The 25,153-nt window shown below is 42.7% G+C and overlaps 1 protein-coding gene across 3 annotated transcripts in view; it reads left to right on the top strand.

The window, feature by feature from the left end:
- The window catches only part of PDGFA (platelet derived growth factor subunit A), an 88,308-nt gene that overhangs the window by 16,946 nt on the left and 46,209 nt on the right, over positions 1 to 25,153 (top strand). For all 3 annotated transcript variants that reach the window (XM_089681788.1, XM_089681795.1, XM_089681801.1), the window contains exons 3-4: positions 14,946 to 15,056; positions 20,837 to 21,024. In XM_089681788.1, coding sequence (XP_089537914.1) covers positions 14,946 to 15,056; positions 20,837 to 21,024 — 299 coding nt within the window. The remainder of the gene's footprint in view (positions 1 to 14,945; positions 15,057 to 20,836; positions 21,025 to 25,153) is intronic.

Genomic DNA, 25,153 nt, shown 5'->3' with positions numbered 1-25,153 from the left:
ACAAACGAAAGAAGATTCACTTGTGCTCAGTCTGGGGTAGACCAATTCTCACATCATTTTTCTTCCGCACACTGTGCTAGCCTAGGGTACTAATGTTATCAAGACCAATGCAAGGTCCATAGCCCTGCACTGGATGTGTTGACGCCAAGGGACAGTCCACTGTCGGAGTGTGGGAGGAGTGCTGTCTGCTGATGGAGCGGAAGATCGGGTAAGTAAATGTGTTTCCACTCTCCTGTATTTTTGGTACCCTATACATTTATGTATAGGCTCTTAAATTAGTAAACCATAAATCGGGCTTAGTTGAAAGTGGTCACATACACTCACTGGCCACTTTATTAGGCACACCTGTTCAATTGCTTGGTAACATAAATTGCTAATCAGCCAATCACATGGCAGCAACTTGATGCATTTAGGCATCTAGATGTGGTGAAGTTGACTTGCTGAAGTTCAAACCAAGCATCAGAACGGGGAACAAAGATGATTTAAGTGACTTTGAATGTGGCATGGTTGTTGGTGCCAGACGGCCTGGTCTGAGTATTTCAAAAACTGCTGATCTACTGGGATTTTAACTTACAACCCTCTATAGGGTTTACAGAAAATGGTCCAAAAAAGAGAAAATATCCAGTGAGTGGCAGTTGTGTGGACGAAAATGCCTTGTTGAGGTCAGAGGAGAATGGGCAGACTGGCTCGAGATGATAGAAAGGCAACAGTAACTCATGTCAGTATGGACCAAAATCTCTGAGGAATGTTTCCAACACCTTGTTGAATCTATGCCATGAAGAATTAAGGCAGTTCTGAAGGGAAAAGGGGGTCCAACCCAGTACTACCAAGGTGTACCTAATAAAGTGGACGGTGATTGTAGGTCTGCAGTGTTTGTCATGGTGTTGTAGGCTTGTGCGTTACATTTATTTGGGGCATTTTCTAGTCATATGTACTGGGCTTTACCTTTTTAAGCTAATCTATAAAATAAATCCCTTCACACCTAACCCCCGCCCCCCCAAAAAAGACCATTTTCCACTTAACCTAAGCCTGACCGCAAACCTTTTTATCAGATACATTTGAACCACTGTTAACTGAATGAACCCCAATAATGGAGGATTTATCAGTCAAATTATCCTGTTATTTTCATTTTCTTATGGGGTTGATTCTTTGGAACTAATTTGTACCATTCTTGACTATTAATGGTGCAAATTTATTTTGGCTCTGAAATGCCAAAAACCCAATGGTTCTTAGAGAGCCTGACACTTTAGTAGCAGATATAATACTGCAAAGACTGAGGTGATGTTCTTCTAGCACCTTTGTTGCACCCTTCCAATATAAAAGAGATTATTTCACAAAATGACGCCTAGGCAGTGTGTAGCCGGTAATGTGCTATAGGGCTTTGAGATGGTAATGAAACACACATTTCTTATCAATCCACATTTATTTAAATAACTCTAATTAGGACTCTTATGAATGCCTATCTTCAACCTCACCTCTGATTAATTCATGAAGGAGCTCCCTTATGCATATAACCTTTCTCTGTGGGATAGGCTTAGCATAGGCAATATATAAAATATTTAAAACTGCTTATGAGAATTATAGAGCCCCCACTTCTAAAAGTATGTATGGCATGAGTATGTGTTACGATTGAGCCATAATTTAGTTTTGGCTTTCTGAGAAAACCGCATTATTATCAAAAATATGAACTGATATTTTATTAAATATGTGTGTGTATGTGTGTGTGTGTGTGTGTATATATATATATATATATATATATATATATATATATATATATATATATATTTATTGTGATATTACTATTGATGATAATACTAATATATGATATGGAAATAAAAAGGTCAATTGCTTATAGCAACTAGATTCCAATGTAGAACATTAAATACCTGGGATTCCACAGGCAATGGATAATTTTTTTTTTTTTTTTTTTTTTTTATACTTTTTTACATGAACTCCCCTAGATATGTAGCTTTCCTGGCAGCAGAAATAGCTAAACGCTGAAAAAAAAATCTGTAAACTCGGTACCGCGTTTAGCCGCATTTATCCGTATTTAGATTTTGGGTGTTTATTCATTTGATTGGACAGAGTATTTTCCATTGACATGAATACACGCCCAAGTGCTAAATGCTTTTACAACTCATTTACACACCTTTTTTTTTGGCTGAAACGGTCCTCTCCTGAATGCGATTCGTCTGCGTTCAGGAGAGGAATGTTTAACTGCCCCTGAACTCTGCTTCTCCTAAAATCTAGTAAAAGCCTATGTGTACACATGGACACATAGGGGTTTATTTACTAAAGCTGGAGAGTCCAAAATCAGACTCACTTCTGCATAGAAACCAATCAGCTTCTAACCTCAGCTTGTTCAATGAAGCTTTGGCAATGAAACCTGGAAGCTGATTGGTTTCTACGCAGAAGGGAGTCTGATTTTGGACTCTCCAGCTTTAGTAAATAAACCCCATAGGGTTTTACTGATTTGAGCTCAGGGGCTTTGGCAACTCATGTTGAGTCACACAGTAATAAACCATACAAGATGTGGTGCACTTGTATACCTGGTTTATAAATACCATATTTGTTGCTATTGTAGGTTTTTTTTTTTTTTTTTTTTGTTTTTTACACACATTGCAACCAATCGGATTTCCCTTTCCATCCTCCTTGTACTGCAGGGGAAAGTCCTAGGAACCTGGTTGCAGTGGATAATGAAGACCGGCACATTAATAAACAGGCTGATATACTAAGACTGTTCAAAGTAGGCCATTGTTCCTTAGGCGCAAAAGTTTATGGCGCAGTATTTTTTGTTGTTGGTTTTGACGTGTTATGTTTTGTAATGATAATCCCAATAGTATAGTGTTATGTTCTTTTTTTAAAGAAGAACTTCACTTGTTTCTAAAAAAATTAAACAAAATGAACAAATGTTGTAGCTGCTGACTGTTAGACTGGTACTTACCAGCCTATAGAGTCTAGCTATGTCTTCCCTAGAGCCAATTCTTCGCTGGGTTTTGGCTTCCCAGACACCATCTAGGATGCCGGAGCTGGTTGTGACTTCCTGATGTTTCACTGCTGGCTCCTTGCTGTGCATGCGTAAGATCACATTGCGCCTTGAGACAGCAGGAGTTATTCAGCCCAAGAGGACAAAAATTCTTGCCTAGGTGTGGGAGTGGGTAAAAAAAGGTAATTTTTAGGTGAAGTTCTTCTTTAATGATGAGATGTAGGTTAAGACTAAATATAGGGTATTTTTCACTCTTCGTTTTATGTTTAGGCATTTCGGAGGAGGTTGTTTCTAATGTTTGGGCCTATAGCGCAGTTATGCCCCCCCCCCCCCCCAAAAAAAGAAAAGTCAGCAGCTAAAAATACCGTAACCGCTGACTTTTAACATTAGGGCACTTACCTGTCCAGGGATCCAGCGATTTCTTCAAATGGCTGTCGGGTGTTGGTGCTGCCATCTTGACTAAGGGAAACTGGCACCGAAGCCATGTGGCTTCACAGCCGGTTTCCTACTACACAGGCATGAAGCTTGCTGCGCTTTGTGATTGGGCTGTAGTCCCAGATGTTTGACCCCCCCACAGCCCTCTGGGACACTTAACAGGTCCAAGAGGGCTGGGGGGGGGGCAAACATCCGTGGCGAACTGAATCTTTTAATTGCAGGTGGGACCAGTACCTGCACTTTCTTAATATTAGCCTCTAGTAATCCCCTGTAAAGCAACACTCTGGGAGAAGGTAAGGCAGCACTAGAAGCCAATGTGGCACTACTGTGTACAATGTACTAACCGGGATCACAGTGACAATAGGTAGGAGCAATATGATGACCTCAGTGTGTTTCTGCTTCATTGTCCAATCAGCAAGTTGCCGGTGCTTTTTTGGACCACTTGGCAATTAAGCTGTGCTGCAGTGGTAATTTTGGTAATCAAGGTGCTTATTTATAAATGCTTTCACATAGGATTCACACATCTTTCACCCAAGATTTACAACTTTTAACTGGAAAAAATGTTTGAAACCTGTGTGAAAACATTTTATAGGTAGACCCCTTAGGACTAACTAGATGGGGTGTTGCTAGAGATGGCTGCACTGGACGCAGAAGCGCGTTGTGCAATGACTGCATACAATTGGCTGCATCCAGTTTGCACGTGGCTAGAACCATTGTCCATGAATGTAGATTGTCTGCATCCAGAGATGGTCAGAGCCCCTCATCGCATATAACCAGCCAGATGACAGATGAGTAGTTGCATGTAAATAGCTGCTGTGCTGGTTTTTGATTCCCACAGGGTCGCAATTAGGAGTTTATTTACTAAAGGCAAATAGACTGTGCACTTTGCAAAGTGCAGGAGCTTAGTAAATGAGGTAAAGTTACACTTTGCAAACAATACCCAATACCCACGTGCAAGGAAAAAACAAAACCGCATTTTGGCTTGACTTTATTGGTTGATGGAAGTCAGCAGAGCTTCTGCTGATTTACTAAGCTCTGGAACAACAGAGTGCAATGTACAGCGTTGAGCGAACTATTGGCGCTTTATAAATACTGTATAATAATAATAACTGCACTTTAAAGTGCCCAGTCTATTTACCTTTAGAAAATCAACCCCATAGTGTGCATGGAAGTGGCTTCTGTGCCAGCAACAATCGCAGATTCTCGTTGTCTGAATGGGCCCTTACTTAGTATTATATTTTCAGACGCAATAGACAATTTCTTTATTATGGGGGGGGTCTTTATCATTTTTTTTTTTCTCTAAATGTTGTGCCAATCTTGATCTATCCAATACTAGAGTAGTGGCGTAAAATGTCTGCAACCAATCCTATTCAGCTTACCAGAATCTGATCACTCAGAAATTGATTTAATTGGATACTGAAGGTCACAGTTCTTTGGTTTTGAAGACACAAGCCATATGTGAAAAGGGCCCATCTTACACACAAACCAGATTTCACTTTTTAATTTTTCAGTACAGATTAGGCAAAAAAGGGGTTTATGCACACTGGGCTTTCATAGGCATTTTAGATGCCTGGCGTCATTTCCTGGCACTTTCTTTGCCGCACATGCCCCTGTAAACGGCTGTGATTTTAATGATTCTTTGCATCTGCATTTAGCCATGCATGTGCATCCAACATATTTTATGAACATGAAACTTTTGCATTCAGGAAATTTCATGCACAGATAAATGCAGTTGCAAAGGAGCATTGGCGTTTACAAAAGCACAGCTACGTACAGCCAAACGCTTGTATGGCAGGCTTTACATTGCACAGGAAAGATCTGGGCAAGTACTCCAGGCATCTAAAAGGCCTGTGTGAGCTCCATGTCACAGGTGTCAAACTGCGACCCTCCAGCTGTTGAGAAACTACAAATCCCATCATGCCTCTGCCTTTGGGAGTCATGCTTTCAACTGTCAGTCCTGCAATGCCTCATGGGATTTGTAGCTCTGCAGCAGCTGGAGGGCCGCAGTTTGACATCCCTGCTCTATGTGCATGAACCTTTAAGGAAGAATCTTGCTGGCAACCGTGGATTGTGATACCATTGACTTCGTATCTGATCAATATCTGCTAATGGATATAAAAAAAAAAGTCAGTGCTGCATTTACAAGTGTCCAGAGACCCTGCCGAGGATATTACTTTGTTTTTACTGCCAGATGATTGACCTCAATAAATGCAAGGAATCATTTGTATTTTAGGGCAAATGGATGTCCCGAAATACCCCCAGTAACGCCTAGACCCACCTACATTATGTCATAACACATAACTTGCTATTAAAACATTATCATACCACAGCTTGAATGCAAGCCGAGGAAGCGAGTGACATTTTTATCCGCTACCAAAATAAAATGACAGCAGGACAGGAAGAGATTTGGTCGGAATGTGCTATATGCGGAATGGAACTGGCTGCTGAGAAATAACTACTTTTTTCAGATCTCCTTTTAGACTGGCAGGTATACAAGTGGCATCCGCCAATCAGTACATTGTAGATCAGTAAGTGGGCACAAAGGCAGGTGTTTTCATTTGGCTGGGAGTTTACTGAGATGATACCTGTCTTGTTCTAAATAGAAAACTACAGCATTTATAAAAGAGCTTTGCTACTTTTAAAAAAAAAGTTAAAATTTGCAAAATTTTTAAGCTGTTGACATTTAAAGGATACGTTCACCTTTTTGGAATATGTTACATGTTCAATCCATATTTATTTATTTTTTAATCCAAACAATTTTAATCCATATTTAGGGTAGAACATGTAATATGTTCCAGCTCCTGCCATCAGTTCCTCCCGATCCCTCCTTGGTGTGACAGCGGGTGGGGGATCTTCTGCCCACATGGCCATGTCATTCACTCACAATTTCCTGTGAATAAATGAACTACAACTACTTTCAGCCACCGCAGCTGATGACTTGCAGTTCTGAATGATGATACCTGCCTTGTTCTAAATAGAAAACTACAGCATTTATAAAAGACCTTTTATTTAAAAAAAAAAATAAAAGTCAGCAACTGCAAATTTTGAAGCTGCTGACATTTAAAGGATACATTCACCTTTTGGAACATGTTCAATCTATATTTAGGGTAGAACATGCAATATGTTCCAACTCCTGCCATCAGTCGCCCCCCCCCCCCCCCCCAATCGCTCCTTGGTGTGACAGGAGGTGGGGGATCTTCTCCTCACACCCGCTGCCCACATGACCGTGTCATTCACTCACAATTTCCTGTGAATGAATGCACCGCGGCTGACAGCTTGCAGGTATAGGTAGAAAGCTGCAGGGCATGTCTGCAGAATCCTGATACCAGCCTTCTTAGGGGAAAAAAAACAGTGAATACACATTTATCTGCAGAAATATGTGTATTATTATTTTTTCTCAAAAGTTGAACAAACTTATCCTTTAAAAAATAGACTCTTGCCATCCCGTGGAGTCCAGCGTAGCCTTTCTCAGAACCGATTCTTTGCCGGGCTTCAGTTCTCTGGTGCTTCGATATGGGAACTAGCTGTGACTTCCTGCCAACTCTCCATTGCACATGCGCAAGTTATGGCAGTGCTGTGGGAGGGGGTGGGCCATTCCAAGCTGACGTACTGCTAATGCTCGCTTAAGTGAGAATTGCAGAAGTGGGAGTGGATAGCTGTCAGAAAAAGTGACTTACTCACAGAAGAAAACCAAACAACCCCCCCCCCCCCAAAAAAAAAACGTAATTTGATACGCAAACAGGAGTATTAACAGCTAGCTGGTGCCTAGATTACATGTGTAACACTTGGCTGTAAGTTAGGTTTAGTTCCTCTGATAACAATAGTACTGCAGCTATTTACAAAGTGGAACTCCAAGTAAATGGCTGGCTAAGTGTTTGGTTTAAATACAAATGTTTCAAGAAGACCCTCCCCTTCCCCAATAAAGCGCTGAGCAAACTGTTGTCGCTATATAAATCCTGTATAATAATAATAATAATCAAAAGAACTAAAGCAATGCAATCTTAGTTTGAAAATCAAGTCAGTAGTAGTACCTTGCCTCATTCATTTAGGTTTTTATCCAATCTTTGCAGCCTTTTACTCCTGTGGATGTGAAAACTATGCCGCCATTTCTTTTAAAATGTAATTGGTAGCCAGTTTCTTTCTTACTCTGTTCTGGTGCACCAATGACGTCTGTGCTATATGTTGCTCAGGAATCGTCGGAGGTCTGGTGTACTTTGCTAGTTAACAATGAACAGCTGTGCCAGATCTGCTGTGTATATGCCACTCTCGGGCAAATGCCATACAAATCAATAAAAGTGCAAATGGGTACGAGAGAACTGAGGGGGTGGTTAGTCAATTACCAACTGCAACAGGTCTTGTACATTCTTGCACATGAGACCTGGCGGTGTTGGTTATTGTTCAATAACCAACTACTGCAGGTCTTGAACGGTGCATGCGCAAGGCTGATGCATGTGCTGTAAAAGATCTAGCGCTGTTTGTTCTAGAATAATAACAAACATCCCCGTCACTTGCGGTACATGTAAGAGATCAAGTGAGATCTCCCTGGAGGCACTGGTGACATAGCCTTTGTAGGGGACAGATGTTATGCCCTGGCTATATCACCAGTGCCTATTAGAAACCAGGAACTGTGGGGAAAAAAAATAAAATTTAAAAAAACCTTTACTGCACAAATTAATTAATGATGTTTCGGGATGTTCGGGATCGTGGAATTTTGTGTGTTGAGGGTAAAGCTCTGCTTTAATGTGTTTCCTGCCAAATGATTGACCTTTAGGCCTACTATCCTTGTGATATTTCAGGTTTTCCTGGTTTAGCATTACTGCTACCCAGGTCTGCTGCGGAAATGCTGACATTGGAAATTCAGTACCTGGAGTACAGCTTTGGGCCTCTTCTCCATGGCCCCCTTCATATGGGATCCATAGATCATGTGTCTGCTATAACCACATCTGGTTTAGTAAGTAAAAGCAGACCTGGTTGCAAACCTTTTACATTTGATGCAACAAACCTGAACTGACCCAGATGTAAAAAGATACACATCCACTTATATCTGGCCACCCATACATTGCAATCTACTTGTGATCCATCTAATCTTGGCCCATTTATGGAAAAGTAACAGGGTCCATCTAAGGGGATCTCCTTCCCAACTCATTAATACTTGTATTGCCAGTTCTCCCCAGCCACTCCTGCTTCCTTAGCTGGTAAAATACCCTTCTGGGTATGGGAGAGCATACGACTTCCTCCCTTGTGACAGTGCGCAGGTGTAGCAGCCAGTCGACCCAAGCACTGATGGAGGGAGTGATGTTACCACCCCCAATGCATCTGACACTATTCAACACTGGTGATTTTGGTGTTGGCTGCAACTGAGGAAGGAGTGGTGGAGGAGTGCTGGCAAGGTGGGGGGCCCTTAACGAAAGTGCTGTAAACTTGCCCTGAATTAGCAGGCTAAATGAGCTGCTGTGCAAAAAGGAATGAAACCGTCTAGTCATTTTATTCTAATTGTGTTTTTTTTTGGTTTTGTTTTGTTTTTTTTTTATTTTAATTTCACTGTGGTTACTTATACCAGTTCAATGAGTAACAGGCTTGCTTGATCAACATTTTTTATGTTAGTGCAGGGGTGTCCAAACTTTCCAAACAAAGGGACAGTTTACTGACAGACTTTAGAGGAGCTGGGCTCTGGCCAGTGAAGGTAGAAATTGTCCTGGCAATATTGGGTATAAACAGTTCCTCATCTTTGGTACTAGGGGTAGGAATAGTGCCACATTTTTGGTCCGTGGTAGGAATGGTGACCCCATATTGTCTTTGTATCAGTGGAGGAATTGTGCCCCAAGGGCCGGATAAAGGCAAGCAAAGGGCCGCAGTTTGGAGACCACTGGGTTAAAGTACAAAAAAACGGTAAATGTGGGTAATAGCAGGAAATAGATTAAAAAAAAAAAACTGGCATGTGTTCCATTTGATTAGATAGACGTGAGAATAACGTGATTTTTTTTTTTTTTTTTTTTTTTTTTTTTTTTCTACTGGTCTTCATGAGTTATTGTGAGTTCAATCATGTTTTGTCTGCCCAGCTTCATAAATCAGTTGAAGGCGACTTTGTTCTGGGCTTCTGAAAACGTAATTGCGTTTCCTGGCAGATGTTAAAACGAGCGCCAAATCATTCTACATAGGATCACCTTTAATTCTTTTTTTTTTTTTTTTTTTTTTTTTTTTTACCCTCCTATTTTTTTTTATTTGGCTGCTCTCCATTTTGCCAATTTGTTGGTAATGATCAAGTTGCATTTTCAGCTACATTATGGAACATGACGGCACTAATTGTCGTATATTTTATCCGTTCTCTAAACATTGTCAGTACATCAGGCTATAAAATATTTAAGTGAAACTATTTGGTTGCCTGCCACAAAACCATTCTAAATTATCTGCTGGCAAACCCTCCTCCCGCACTTGCCTAAAAGAATGAGATATTTAGAATATGGAAACAATAAACGTACAATCAAAGTCTTTTGTGTTGAGCTAGTTCAAAGGCCATGCGCTGTATAGAGTCGAAGGGGATTTGCATAAAGAAAAACACCTGTTGGAGAAGGTGCTGATGGAAGCAGCCTTTTCCTGCATATATGCTACATACTAGTGATGCTAAACTGCTCATGACATGTCCATCCATGATTAAATCATTTGATTAGGCCATGGACATTCTGTTGTAGGTTCTTAGTGCTAATAATGTGGTATAAAAAAATTGGGCTCATTTAGATAGACAAATGAAAATTCATACAGAGTAAATGGACCTTATTGACTGCTGCCACTGCTCAGGTCCGACATATAAATAGAAATATGTAGCCAATGACACCTCCTCTGCTGGTTTCACGCTGTTGATATTTACACGTTGGCCCTGAACAGGGGCGGACTGACCATTTGGAAACTCGGGCACTGCCCGTGGTCAGTAGGGGGCCCCTTGAGATGCCCCTTGTACCTTTTTCATAGGCTTTTTTGAGTTTGGGCAAGGACACAGGGGCCCCATGATCCCCTATTGCCCAGGAGCCCCATAAGTTGTCAGTCCGCCCCTGAATGAGTCATTCATGCAGCAGCGTATGCGCAGAATGCCATTTATGAATGATAGGCCAAGGAGCATGTGCCCTGCCACATGCAAGTTTGCAAAGACATTGCAAATAGGCAATTGGGTCACCTTTTAAAATTGGGAATGGTTGGAGGTGTATACAAGACAGTGTTGGCATCATCTTGCGTCATAACGAGGTATAAAAAAACGCTGCCTGCGAAGATTGGCAAGCGTTGACACTTTGCAGCTGCCTTCATTTATCTCTCATATTCTATGGGGCCAAGTCGCACTGTAAAGTAGTGCAGGAACCTTTTTCCAAAATCAAATAATTCTGAGTCAAAATGATTAGAACTGGCACTGTTGAAAACTATGTAATTTCCCTTGTCATGCAATTCTGTGTGACTCAAGTCGCATCAGAAGTTGCAGTGGTGTGAACAGGCCTAGTAGTGTGCAAACAGCCCTTATGTATCACTGTGATGGTATAAAGTGTACATTTCACCTAATGTTTAGGGTTAGGGGATAGATTTGAAGCTGAGTTTAAATCATAACAGGGTTCTATTGCTGTCTGTGCTCCCATTAGGAAGATTCAATCCCTCTATTTGTTTTGTGTACGATTTATCACTGTAAATGAAATTGAAAGAAAACCCTAAATTTCAGGTTGTCACCAGAACCAGACTAGAGGTGAAAAAATTCAATGGGGACAATAGTTCTGGTGACCTTGGTGACAACCAGGGATTCCCTCACTTTGGATGAATTTTCCTTTCACTTCCTGTTTTGGATATTATTATTATACAGGATTTATATAGCGCCAACAGTTTGCTCAGCACTTTACAATACAATGGAAGGCAATACAGCAACAATACAGTTCAATACAAGAGGGAAAGGAGGGCCATGCTCCTTGGAGCTTACTATCTAAGAGGGAGGGGCTAGTGGTACAAAAGATAATAACTCTGGGGGATGGACTGGTAGGAGGAAGAGAAGATTCCATTATTAGCTGAAGGCAGGATAGGCTTTCCTGAAGAGATAGGTTTTCAGAGATCGCCTAAAAGTGAGCAGAGTAGGTGATAGTCTGATAAATTTGGGTAGAGAGTTCCAGAGGATGGGGTCAGTGGGAGGAAGAGTGCCCCGTCGTTGGGGTCAGTGGGAGGAAGAGTGCCCCGTCGTTGGGGTCAGTGGGAGGCAGAGTGCCCCGTCGTTGGGGTCAGTGGGAGGCAGAGTGCCCCGTCGTTGGGGTCAGTGGGAGGCAGAGTGCCCCGTCGTTGGGGTCAGTGGGAGGCAGAGTGCCCCGTCGTTGGGGTCAGTGGGAGGCAGAGTGCCCCGTCGTTGGGGTCAGTGGGAGGCAGAGTGCCCCGTCGTTGGGGTCAGTGGGAGGCAGAGTGCCCCGTCGTTGGGGTCAGTGGGAGGCAGAGTGCCCCGTCGTTGGGGTCAGTGGGAGGCAGAGTGCCCCGTCGTTGGGGTCAGTGGGAGGCAGAGTGCCCCGTCGTTGGGGTCAGTGGGAGGCAGAGTGCCCCGTCGTTGGGGTCAGTGGGAGGCAGAGTGCCCCGTCGTTGGGGTCAGTGGGAGGCAGAGTGCCCCGTCGTTGGGGTCAGTGGGAGGCAGAGTGCCCCGTCGTTGGGGTCAGTGGGAGGCAGAGTGCCCCGTCGTTGGGGTCAGTGGGAGGCAGAGTGCCCCGTCGTTGGGGTCAGTGGGAGGCAGAGTGCCCCGTCGTTGGGGTCAGTGGGAGGCAGAGTGCCCCGTCGTTGGGGTCAGTGGGAGGCAGAGTGCCCCGTCGTTGGGGTCAGTGGGAGGCAGAGTGCCCCGTCGTTGGGGTCAGTGGGAGGCAGAGTGCCCCGTCGTTGGGGTCAGTGGGAGGCAGAGTGCCCCGTCGTTGGGGTCAGTGGGAGGCAGAGTGCCCCGTCGTTGGGGTCAGTGGGAGGCAGAGTGCCCCGTCGTTGGGGTCAGTGGGAGGCAGAGTGCCCCGTCGTTGGGGTCAGTGGGAGGCAGAGTGCCCCGTCGTTGGGGTCAGTGGGAGGCAGAGTGCCCCGTCGTTGGGGTCAGTGGGAGGCAGAGTGCCCCGTCGTTGGGGTCAGTGGGAGGCAGAGTGCCCCGTCGTTGGGGTCAGTGGGAGGCAGAGTGCCCCGTCGTTGGGGTCAGTGGGAGGCAGAGTGCCCCGTCGTTGGGGTCAGTGGGAGGCAGAGTGCCCCGTCGTTGGGGTCAGTGGGAGGCAGAGTGCCCCGTCGTTGGGGTCAGTGGGAGGCAGAGTGCCCCGTCATTGGGGTCAGTGGAAAGGATAGTGCTTCGTATCAGTGGAAGGAAAAGTGCCCCAAGGGCCGGATAAAAGCAAGCAAAGGGGCACATCCGGCCCACGGGCCAGTTTGGAGACCCCTGCTTTAGACTATATTTTTTCTTAGCACATTTCTTTGCGGTGTTACATAGCTGCAGGCCTACTTATGGCTACTGGTGGAAATTGTTTCTTGTATCCCATTAAGTGAAAGCATTAGGGAAAACTAATAAGCTGCAGCAACCCACACCAAACAATACAATTTCAGCTTCTGGGGGCTAGGTTGGCATAAGGTATTTGGTGGTTGGTTGTAATGGGCTTACAGTGCATTTTCTATCCATGTCTTAGGACTTGTTCACACGCACCGCATGCTAAAATGCTTTTTTAGCACATGGGCTGCTCTAGTTCGGTATGGGAGTTTCAGCATACCGCACTGTTTCCTTCATTTTAAAAAAAAATTATATAAATTGTCACATTGCTCCTTGTTGCGGTGGGGTAACATGAAATGCCATTCAGTGCGCTGTGGTGAAATGCTACATGTCTGCATTTTACCGCAGCTCATCCTACTTCCTGGCTGCACAATCATCGTAGTGTGATTTGGGAACGTAGAACACTATTGCTTTCTATGTGCCCTGGTGTTGATCTGGTGTGGAAAAACACAGGTTTTTTTTTTTTTTTTTTTCATGTTTCTTTGTGCGTTCACATTATGGCAAAACTCCATCTCCTCTGTACCAATGGCTGGCGTGGTTGTTGTGAGGGAACTCTCTCCCCTGGCCACAGCGGCTAGAGCTATGGATGCCAGCAGGTGACGTCATAGGTTTGGGTAATTTTGACCCACTGTCGGCCTTCCACACTACACAGATGAGCCAGAGACTTGTGGTCACATAAACACATAGCAAATTGAAAATAAAAGGTATTTACATGGCAATATACGTTAAAACGTATGTGGTGCAATAAACAGGCAACATTTGGAAGGTGGAGTATTGTATAGTTTTTAGCTTCTGCTTTAACCTTACTGCCTGTACCCACATCGTTAGTCCACAACCATGGAATGGTTATCCATTCTGCGGCATCCGGAGATCACCACAAGTAACTATTTTCACATTTTCTGCCACAGGTGGATAGAACCTGAGGCTTGGTGCAAAATAGCAGTGGTTTCTGCATTTCATGGGTGCCCGGCCTTAGGTGTTTTTGTATTTTTGGCCCAGAACAATGCACATTCAGGAGCGGACTGACCATTCGAGCACTCGGGCGCTGCCCGTGGGCCCGGGGTCAGTAGGGGGCCCCATGAAATGCCCCTGGTACCTTTTTTTTTTTTTCTAGGCTTTTTTGAGTGTGGGCAAGGATATAGGGGCCCCATGATCCCCTATTGCCCGGGGGCCCCCATGAGTTGTCAGTCCACCCCCTGTGCACATTTGAACATCATGGACTACAAGATTGTTGCTCTGATTTCTACCTCCAAAACAATAAAGTCTGTTCTATATATAAATGTGGTTTATGTATCAAGCAGTTCCTAGATTCTGAAATGTTACCTGTTTATGCTGTGGTTGCAGTTAGGTTTCACATAGTTGACTTAGTTGTCTACCAGGTTATATCCTCTAATGCAGTAAATTATGGATGCTTCTATCATCAAATGCATCAATCCTTCGCTATTTAAATATTCTAACTTCTTGTTGTACTTTTGCCAGCGTTCGGAATTCGACCCATGTATGGCCTGCTTTAATCCTCTTTCACACTGCAATTAGGAACATACATTGGATTCCAGCAGCATAAATCAGTAGATACATGGAATAACAGGTATATGTGGATAGCGGTGGCCTCTCAGTCTGTGCTAAGTATTGACAGGCTCCGGGGAGCTGTTGCCGTGTGCATGCAATGGTTACAAGATAGATGCTTGAGCTTGGACGCATCTTTCTGCCTCCAGCAGCTATCACCCATCCCTACGCATAGGTAACCACTGCATGTGCGTTTTACCCGTAGTCACGGCCTTCATTAATTCAATCAGAGCAACCATGACTAACCATAAACACCTGTGATCGGGCTGTAAAAATTCACTGATTCTTGCCACTGGAAGTCGCAAACTGGCCTGTAACTGGGTCTGGTTCTGACTTGTGCAGTCATGCTTTACATATAATTTAAATATAGGGAAACAATATTTTCTTGGATTCAGACTAACTATCTTTCAGTATGAAATGTTGACATTGTTCTATATTTATCTTTGGCAGGGAATGATGAGTTTTCTGGAGGAAACGTAAAAGCCCAGCCACACAACTTCTATCACAACAGACATGTACAAGAGAAGAGGTCTGTGCCTATTCGCAGGAAGCGAAGCATTGGTAAGTAAGGGTGGTTAAACACCGGATTGGAATTTGTATTCTTTCCCTCTTCTTTTTTAATCAAGAAATTTAAATGTTATCAGCTTTGATATACTCTGCCACAATTGCAAAAAAAGATGTCCCTATTCACACAGACCCTCCATTTTCCTCCCTCTATGGAGCAGCGGATGTATATGGAATTGTCCTACCTCCTACCTCTAATCTCATCTGCCTAAAACAAATGGAAGGGGATCCATTCCCTTCCATCTGGGCGGCTTGGATCAGCGGGCTGTGTCCGTGTCCGCTGTGCAGAAGTGGGGCAGACAAGGACCTGTCATCTGCACACTCTGCTCTGCTCAGCAGGGAATGGGCGGACAGATCCCCGGCTGAGCAGGCGCAGTCCACCCCGTGTGAAAGGGGCCTTACTCCTAAATTTGGATAAGGTGCATATGGGAATATAGTATAGCAGCTATACCTGTAGCAGACCACAGAATTGCTAGAGGTCCACAACAGGGTATTAGATCTGTCTGGCTAAATTGTAAGTTATTCAAGCAGAATTTCGGTAAATAATTGGTTAGAACATAACTGTCTATGTAGTCCAATTCAACTTCTATGAATGTAATCAAATTAACTGATACGCTGTCGTATATGTTTCAGATTACTGTATTATAGTTACATGTTGTCTATTGGTTACTGTTTTATGTTTGCCAAGATCTTGGCATGAAAGAGTAGCCTTTCTGTGCCATGAACTTGTGCCAGGGTCAGGGTAAGGATAGTACTGGAACCAGGTTAAGTGTTATGGATAAAAGCAACCATTTCCTATTTCTAATGTTTACAGAAACCATTGCCATAATATCTGTTTGGTTGAAAAAAAAAATGTGGTAGATAACTAGTATGCAAAAAAAAATCAACTCTGTACTGCCCCCAGATGCCCTGTAATTCCTGCATTGGGCATCACCATCTTGCCTCTTGCACAGTATAGAGAAAATAAAGCCAGGCTGGTCAACACAACTAAGCCATTCCAGTAATAGTCCCTTGTTAATGGCCAGGGGGGGGGGTGTTATACATGAGACAAAAGGTGCAGCTTCTGACTTTTTTTCTAAAAAAAAACGAAACAAAAAAACATAAAAGTCGTATATTTGTAACAGCGCTGTTTAGCTTACATTAACAAGTTTTGGGGAACTGAGTATGTATGGAGCGACCAATGGAGCAGACTATGGCAGTACTACTATATTTACATGTTTGGGGAATTAAAAAAGTTTGCTTTTAAATTTGAGCAAGGGTTACGTTAAGTATTAGTGCTTGGGCAAGAGGTGGTTGAAAAGATAATGCTTTATAAAATACTGTGTTATAAATTTTAAGATAGGATTCAATATATTAACTCTTTTTTAAATTTTTGTATTTATTTTTAAATTTCACATTTTATTTATTTTCATCTGTGTCCAAAAGTAAAAAGCACCCTTAAAAAGACAATAGTTCAGTAGTTCTTCAGGAGTTGCAGGCATACTTTTTTGCTTTTATTTAAACCATGTGAATAAAAGGTGTCCTTTCCTAAGTACCACTGGCAGTGGGGTTGATTTACTAAAGTCAAATCAGCTGTTCAACTAGCAAGGGAATTTTCCCTTAGCTTAGTAAATTAGGTGAAGCTCAGCTCATTGTACAATCACATGCAAACCAAAGTGAATTTTGACCACACTCCCTAAGGCTACATTCACACTAGCGTTGTGTGCAGGCGGCAGAGAGGCGTTTGGGAAGCGTTTTTACCGCTTCCCAAACGCCTCTGACAATTCTGCACATTGCAGCACATGGTGCTGTTCTAACGGGAGCGTTAGCGTCGCGTTGCGGAAAAACAGACGCCTCTGGTCGAGTCAGGAGGTATTGAAGCCTCCTATTCTAGGAGGCCGGCCGGCGTTTGCAGTGTGGTTGCGGGGCGTTTTGCGAAGCGGTACACCATTCAAACTTCATTATAGGCGTTTGTGGGGCGTTTTTAACGCTCGGCAACCCCCGCTAAACCGCGTATGCTGCGTTTGCGGAGTGTTTGCCGAGGGTCAACGCTTGCCAAACACTAACAGTTACTTGACCCTAACACTTCAGAGATCAATATCACAAAAATAAAAGTCTATACAGTTAATATTTGTGAGGATTTAGGATTAAACTTTTTTTTTCCCCCAGTGAAAGAGACAGGAGCTTGAACAAACTCAAAGTTGACTTACTAAACAAGTAGAACATGTAGAGGGAATTTTCACTTATGTTAGGGCTTGTTCACACTTGAGTGTTTTACCAACGCTTGCCAAACGCTATGGGGGAAAAAAAAAGTTTAATCCTAAATCCTCACAAATATTAACTGTATAGTCTTTTATTTTTGTGATCTTGATCTCTGAAGTGTTAGGGTCAAGTAACTGTTAGGGATAGGTCATAGATCTTTATTTTTAGCTTGTTATTGGCTCAGGGTGCAGTGGGTTTTCTGTGTGTGGCTTTCAGTACTGCAGACAAGTTAAAAATAAACTGTGTCCCTAAAAACGTACATACTGTCTTTTCATAATGTCAAGATCAGAGTAATAGAAATACTTTAAGATCCAAATTTAAAGAGCGAATAGAGCCCTGTTGCTACATTAAGACATATGAATCTTAGCGCAGGCTGTTGTAAAAAGGAAAATAAAATCTGAATTTCAACTTTTATGCCAGCGAAGGACAGTAAAGTCAAAAGGATACACCTGCTTCAAAATGTTGCCATTTCATTACTCCCCATTGCCCTACATACATTTAAACATAAATTGGTATGTAAATACTTTCTTTTTGCAAGGAATGGGATACTCCAAAAAGCTTGAACGCAAATCTGAGCTGAGGACACTTTTTGCTATAGCAGTAGCACAGCAACTAGGTTCCTAGTTGAAGACCTTGAACAATGAAGTTTAACACAATCGTAATAGACTGGAGCAGTCTATCTCTTGCAGGTGACCACCACAACTCAGTTATTTGCTCTAAGCAGTCCTGGCACCTGCAGCTGATGACCACAGGAAAGTATGGGCAATCTGGGCTGGCTGGAATAGTCACACATTGACAGCTGGGGACCGTGGATATTGGCAGCACAATGTTTAGGCTCTACTCACAGACCCAGGAGAGAGATCCTATTTGTCCATAGCATGAAGTAGTCCAGAAGTCAGTCCTGTAGGTCTCCAGGGGTAAGTGGTCCCCTGGAGCATCAGCAATCCATCCTTGGCAGAGGCGATGACCAAACGCCAAAGACCTTATCTGTCCAGGCTCCAGCCTATTTATTCCTTCTCTCCACATCTACTGGGCACACCTCCCCAGGGATTGGGCAGAGGGTAGTACATATTCAGGCTGGAGATTTGAATTTTCCCACCCCATCTCTTAAAGTTTTTCAACAAAGCCAAGGGGAAGTAATCAATCCCAAAGTCCATGAAGCCACAGCAGAACAATCCAGCTCCGTTGGCTACAGAGTTATTCAAAAACCAAATTTCCCTAGCAACCTAAATCGGAGGATGTTACATCAGCATACTTAGAGCTAGCTTGGTAATCTACTTTAAAGGGTTAATTCACCTTCACAATAAAACTAGTCCATCATATTTGATCAAGCAGATGATAAATCTGTTGGCAACATTTTTTTTCAGCATTCAAAACTCCTACCCATTGGCAACCTGTGCCTCTTGTAATGCCCTGTTATAAAAGTTGCATCCAATGTACTTGCACTGTCCTAAAATTAAACTAGAATGGATGGGACTTTGAGGGGCATGAAGCAAATGTTGTTACATGTCCAGCCCGTCCAATTGGGTTGTTAGGTCATCACATGAATTGTGGGACATGTAGTACAATCACTACACTGCCCACTGACTACAATGTTCCACAATTCATTGTGTGTACAAATGCGTGAAACCTGTACAAACCTGGAAATGCAGTTTTGTGGAGCATCTTTTGAAAAGATGCTTGAAAAGTAGTATAACGGAACTAGGGGGAAACACGTTTTTAAGATAAATGAGTTTGCGCATTATGATTGACATCTATTGTAGATGTAATTGCTGCAGAGATTCATTCTAAACTGATAAAGGTGAGCTAACCTGTAAACCTGAGCGATTTCATACACTGTTGTCAAGATAAACGTGTATACATATTTGCAACACAATACAAATAATGCTTTTCCTGATCCGAAAGATTCAGTTTATCTCTGCAGGCTATAAATCATTTTTGTGTTAACTACACCCCATTGTTCAGCTGTAGATCCCTTCTCACAGAGGACATAGATTGTACTTTCACACTCATTCAGAATATATTTAGTAAGACGTTGGTGACAAATTGTATGACTGGGATAGCTGGCAGGTGTTCTGATGACTCACTATCTCTACTGGTTCATGAAGTGTGTGCGGGGGTTAAAGCACTAAGTAAATTTGGTCTGTTGTTTTTATTTATATTCTACCTTGTGGAATTCATTTGTAAAGGTGTCTGGACGAAAAAAACAGCTTCGGCCCTAAGTTTCCAGTTGTCGTATTTTCATCAATGAAGCCCATTGGTTTTCACGCAGTGTTGCGTTGCATACTCATGGATTCAGTAACCTAAAACTGTACATAGGGTATAGTGGCAAAATTTATTTCAATAGAATGACACCTAACCATTGGCAGATGCACTAAAATGGACTTTCCGTATGCTATGAAGTTGCCCCCTTGCACCGTCACCCAACCAGTGGTATTTTCCATCATCACTTCTTTTTCACTTTTTATAAAGAGTTTTGGCATCATTTTAAGGAGAGATGATAGAGGACACTGCATTTGTTCTGCTTCGAAAGTGTCACCAGAAACAGATTCGCCCCTCTAACATGGCCCAAAGTGGATGCTGAAATCCTCCATTAGTTTCATTAATATCCACAAACATCTGTTCCCTCACCTGGTAGAGCATCATAGTGCTGGTCTATATTAGATATTTTTAGATTATGGAATAAATTAAGTGCATTGTGTGAAAATGGCTGAAAAAAACTATCTCCTCTGCAAAGTTGCCATCATTCCTAGATCATTAGTGTTTGGCAAGAATACTTTTAATGTGAGATATTTACAAATTTGTGGAACAGTCGAAAAAGAGAGTTGTGATCTGGCCAAGATTTACTTACAGCACTTTGGCTTGAAGTTCTAGCATTTTGGGTTTTATTTTGTTCACTTCAAAAGGTATCATTGACTTCATGTAATACGGTACTGACCATAGATATTCCTGTATTTCTTTCTAGCAACCCATCAGACCCCTTTCTTATTGGTAGGCAAAATAATATTTGGAAGAATGAGAGCGCCACTGGGTTGTATCAAGACAGCTGTCAGACTGGCCACTTGTGGTCTTGCTAATCCTCATTTTATATTTCCTGCTGTTCAGTATGCCCACAAATTTGCCAGCACACAAACCCTGATGGAGGAGATTTTTGACCTCCTGAATCATGTTGGCTATATCCCCTGACCTTCATACTGGATTTGATACAAACCATCTCATTCTTTTACATACTATTTTGACTACTCCAGGGACCCTTCGGGATATTCCTGCTGACAGAGTACTGCCTGTAAAGACTGTACACCAAGCCTATTTTTCATTGATCAGTGGGTCTAGCTCATCACCATTACACCTCTTATTTGTAGGACAGGATAAATTGGTCTTCTGGCTACACAGAGCCCCAAAGATTCTTAGACGTTGTGGCTCATAACCTTTTATCCATTTTTTATAACCCAGCCCATGGTTCTAAATGATTGCTTTCTAAATGTATATTGCAGTTTGCGAAGGGATTATTTATTTGTGGTCTTTTCATTTCATAGAGGAAGCTGTCCCTGCGATCTGCAAAACAAGGACTGTTATATACGAGATACCTCGTAGCCAAATAGACCCAACATCTGCAAACTTTCTGATATGGCCGCCCTGTGTGGAGGTGAAACGTTGCACAGGCTGCTGCAATACCAGCAGTGTTAAATGCCAGCCATCAAGGATACACCACCGGAGTGTCAAGGTAAAGCAAAGGCCATGGACGTGTCCAAGGCCTGTTTATACTATTTGCACCATGAATGTTGATTATGATAAAAGACTGGCATACTGACAAGTGTATGACCCTTGCTGAGAATTTTGTCATATGTGCAGGTCGCATGAATAATACTTGGCCTTTTTGTGGCATCTTCTATGTTTTTGATATTGCACATTTAATGTTTTGGTTGAAGCTAAGGTAATACCTCTATTTATTTAAGAAAGTATTAATGTAGTGGGAAGAGCAATGGGTTCCAAATGTCCAAAGCAATGACACCCTTGGCCCATTATAAAGCGAACCATGCATTTTGAAATTTCTGTCTGTGAGTGAAACTCAAATTTACATGCCAGAGTTGCGTGTGCCATTGAATTAACTGCGCAGGGTATGTCTTTCTTTTGTAAATAATTTTTTGGGTGGACATCTTGGTTTTTTGTTGCCTAAACCTTAGTCATGTGTAGATATATGTATAATCATGAACGACAAAGTCAAGGCACGTCATAAAAGAACAGCTTAGTCAACACCACGCTGAGTGGCTCTGAGGAAGGGGCAAGTCCTTGAAACGCGTCGGCCTATTGGATGTCTACACTCCCTATTCTGGACTGTTACGCGGTATTGACTAAGCGATTCTTTTATGACGTGCCTTGACTTTATTGTCGTTTGTGAGTACAACACCTACTTTATTTCTTATTAAACATTTTTTATGGTAATGCACTAGGCCTGTGCGCCCTTTGTTTGTTCTTTCCTCATTCAGTATATTTGGATTTCCTTGGTTTACTGAGGGCAGCAAGGTGTGCATGTTCCAGGACATTCTTAATGTGGTTGTAGCCTGCATCGAGCCCATCCACAAAAGCAGGAGCATTTGTGTTTGCTGGTTCTATATATATATATATATATATAATTAGTTCCCTGTCGCTGGGATGATCCTACCTTGAGGCCTTGGACAGGGAGGAATGCTAATGTCTATAGTTTTGTTTGTTTTTTTTTTTTCATTCTTGCAATATTTTGTAGGAGAATCTCTCTACGTGGATGTTCCCTTTAGTATATTGTATATGTCCCTTGCCAGGTGATTTTACCTACATTTTGATTTGGCATACTCTTTGCCTGTCGGCAACATTAAGATCTCCTCCTGTTAGTTTGATACTGAGCTTGACTACCTGATTTTCACCCTTATATTGATTTATGTGTATTACCTGTCATCATATGAAAAGTAACTGGGCTGTTGCATTTTCAGATGTTTTGCTTCAGTCTCTAAATCTTTATATTGACCATGAAGCCACCTTTTAGGATAATCTACTGTTTTACTTACTTCCTGTCCAGCTTAAAGAAGAGCACACATACAGGAAGCAGAGTGTGGGAGGTAATAGGCAGGGGCTGACTTCCTGTCCTGTGTGTAGACAGGAAGTGAGGCATGCATACAGTGGACAGCAAGTGAGGCATGCATGCAGTGGACAGCAAGTGAGGCATGCATGCAGTGGACAGCAAGTGAGGCATGCATGCAGTGGACAGCAAGTGAGGCATGCATGCAGTGGACAGCAAGTGAGGCATGCATGCAGTGGACAGGAAGTGAGGCATGCATGCAGTGGACAGGAAGTGAGGCATGCATGCAGTGGACAGGAAGTGAGGCATGCATGCAGTGGACAGGAAGTGAGGCATGCATGCAGTGGACAGGAAGTGAGGCATGCATGCAGTGGACAGGAAGTGAGGCATTCATGCAGTGGACAGGAAGTGAGGCATGCACATACTGTACAAAGCAGAAGAAGAAAGCGGGGGGGGGGGGTGAGGCTGTATTGGGAATATGGGATTTCATGATATTGTCCATGTTGTGTTTTAACTTTTCTTTGCTCCGCGACAACAAAAATGGCTATGCAAATAGTGCAAAGTGCAGTACCTCTTAAACTCTCAGGTTTTATTTTTTTCACTGTACTATTAAGGCCATGAGAAGTGCAAAGGACTGGTACAACTTATAATGAGAATGCAGATGAGAGTGCAAAATGTATGGATGCAAATTGCACTGCAAAGAAGAGCATGCAATTTGAACAGTAATGCGATTTCTTTCCAAATCACATGTGGTTTCTTCACTGCTCCTGTGTGAACCCGGGCTTGTCACAGCTTCCCTGTCTCCATAGCCTATGCCTCCCTGCACCAAACCCATGCTGTCACAGAAGGAAAAGCTGGGTATTTTAAATCCCCACAGCTTTCTCTCCCCTCAGTACAGGGATGACAGTACGAGCTAAATAGCTCTTAAATGGTCAGCACTGTGATAATGCTGACCAGTCAGAAGACATCTAGCCCATATTGTCATCCCTGCAAGGAGAAGAGGGAAAGCCACTTCACAGGTCTGGGGATTGGAAATCCCCAGGGCTTTCTTTCCTCTCTCTGCAGGGATGACAGTATAGGTTAGACGGCTTCTGATTGGTCAGCACCATGACGGTGCTAACCAATCAAAAGCCGTTTAGCCCGTACTGTCATCTCTACACTGAGAGGAGAGCAAGCCTCAGAGATTTCAAATCCCCAGCTTTTCCTTCGGTCACAGCATGGGACTGGTGCAGCGAGGTTTCCCACACCGCTCTTGTGTGAACCCAGGCTATAAAAAGCCTGGGTTCACACAGGAGCAGTGGGAAAACCACATGGCACCGCATTCCTGTTCAAGTTGCATGCTATTCTTTGCGGTGCAATTTACATCCATGCATTTTGTACTGATGCAAGTTGCGCTGTAAAGTATTGGTTTCAGGTATCGGGAGCATTTTCACGAGTATTTGAACTCGTGAAAATACTCAGTATTGGTGCTGATATCGATGCCTCCCTAGTTCACAGTAAGTTTTATAATGTATGGTCAGCTTAATCATGTTGATATCTGTAGTATCCCAACAACTGATGTGCCAGTCAGCTAAGACTTAAGCAGTTACATGCAGAGAGTGGTAGAAGAAGAGTTTGGATTTGGATTGCAATCCAGTGTGTTTACCAATGCTGGTACCAGGGCCAGATTAACCTCTACACACAGTAAACTGGCTGCAGGTAGTAGAGGATACCAAGCAACTTTACCTGTTTGGTTTTGATCACACATTTGTTTCCCATCAGCAGAAAAAGAGCTATTTTTTTATACATGGCCACAGCATTCTAAACCAGGCTATGTCCAATAAAACAAGAAATGTTCTGTGTAAGAGGGCATCTTAGGAGTTGGGTGTTAAATTGGGCCTCAGTCATAGAAGGCACTTATTTCCCCCCCCCCCCCTTCTTTTTTTTTTTATTTCTAGATTTACTATGTTTTTAATGGAAGAACATGTTTCTTGGCTCCATTAAAATGTGTCTCCTGGATCTTAAACATTAGAAACAATGAATTGTTCAATAGTTTTAGTGCTTGTTGGTCTCTAGTAAATGCCAGTCAACTTTCCTTTTGCATAGTGATTTTTGCTAACACAAACCACTAGAAGATGGTTGTATGGGCTACTGATATGCCTCCAAAATATGTCTTGTAAGAGTTCCCACAGTACTTAAAATATTTGCTATGGTATTTATGTACTGCATTGTTTTATGTAGTCAGTTGGATTTGGCTGGAAGGGACAGAAAAGAAAGTGGAAAAAAATGTCTTGACATCAAAAAACAGCTTTTCTTCTCAATTATCTTCAATTCTGATAAGCCCCTGGAACTTTTTTGTAAACACACACTCACTTTAAACTGTCATATTTTTAAACCTGTAAAAAAAAAAACCTGCAAAAGAAGACAGTTGATGACCACCTGTCCCTCTGCACACTCCTTTGATCTTTGTTCTTTTCAAGAGCTGTGCCCTTCTGCAGAACCTTCCCATCCAACATTTCCAGAGGTGTTAGATGCCTGTACGCTGTTCTATCTGCCAGCCCTTATGCCCTTATGCCAGTGGACAAGTCATTCAATATACCTAAAAGTGTCTGATGTGAAATGTCTTCTGAAGGCCACAGCACTGCAGGGAGCGTAGATCCTCGAGACAGAGTATGAACCTTTTTTTTTAAATTAGTAACATTAGTCACTTTAAATAGAAAGTATTCTTCCCCCCCCACACTGCATATATGAATGATAAATAAAAAATGTTAACCCCCCCCCCCCCCCATTCTCCTTCCCAGCTGCATCATCTTCCTGTGAA

This window comes from Staurois parvus, unplaced genomic scaffold, assembly GCF_062004578.1.
Source record: "Staurois parvus isolate SC_StPar_1 unplaced genomic scaffold, SC_StPar_1.0 ptg000018l, whole genome shotgun sequence".
Classification (NCBI taxonomy): Eukaryota; Metazoa; Chordata; class Amphibia; order Anura; family Ranidae; genus Staurois; species Staurois parvus.
The sequence above is the reverse complement of the archived record's forward strand: the minus strand, read 5'-3'. Positions and strand labels throughout refer to the sequence as shown.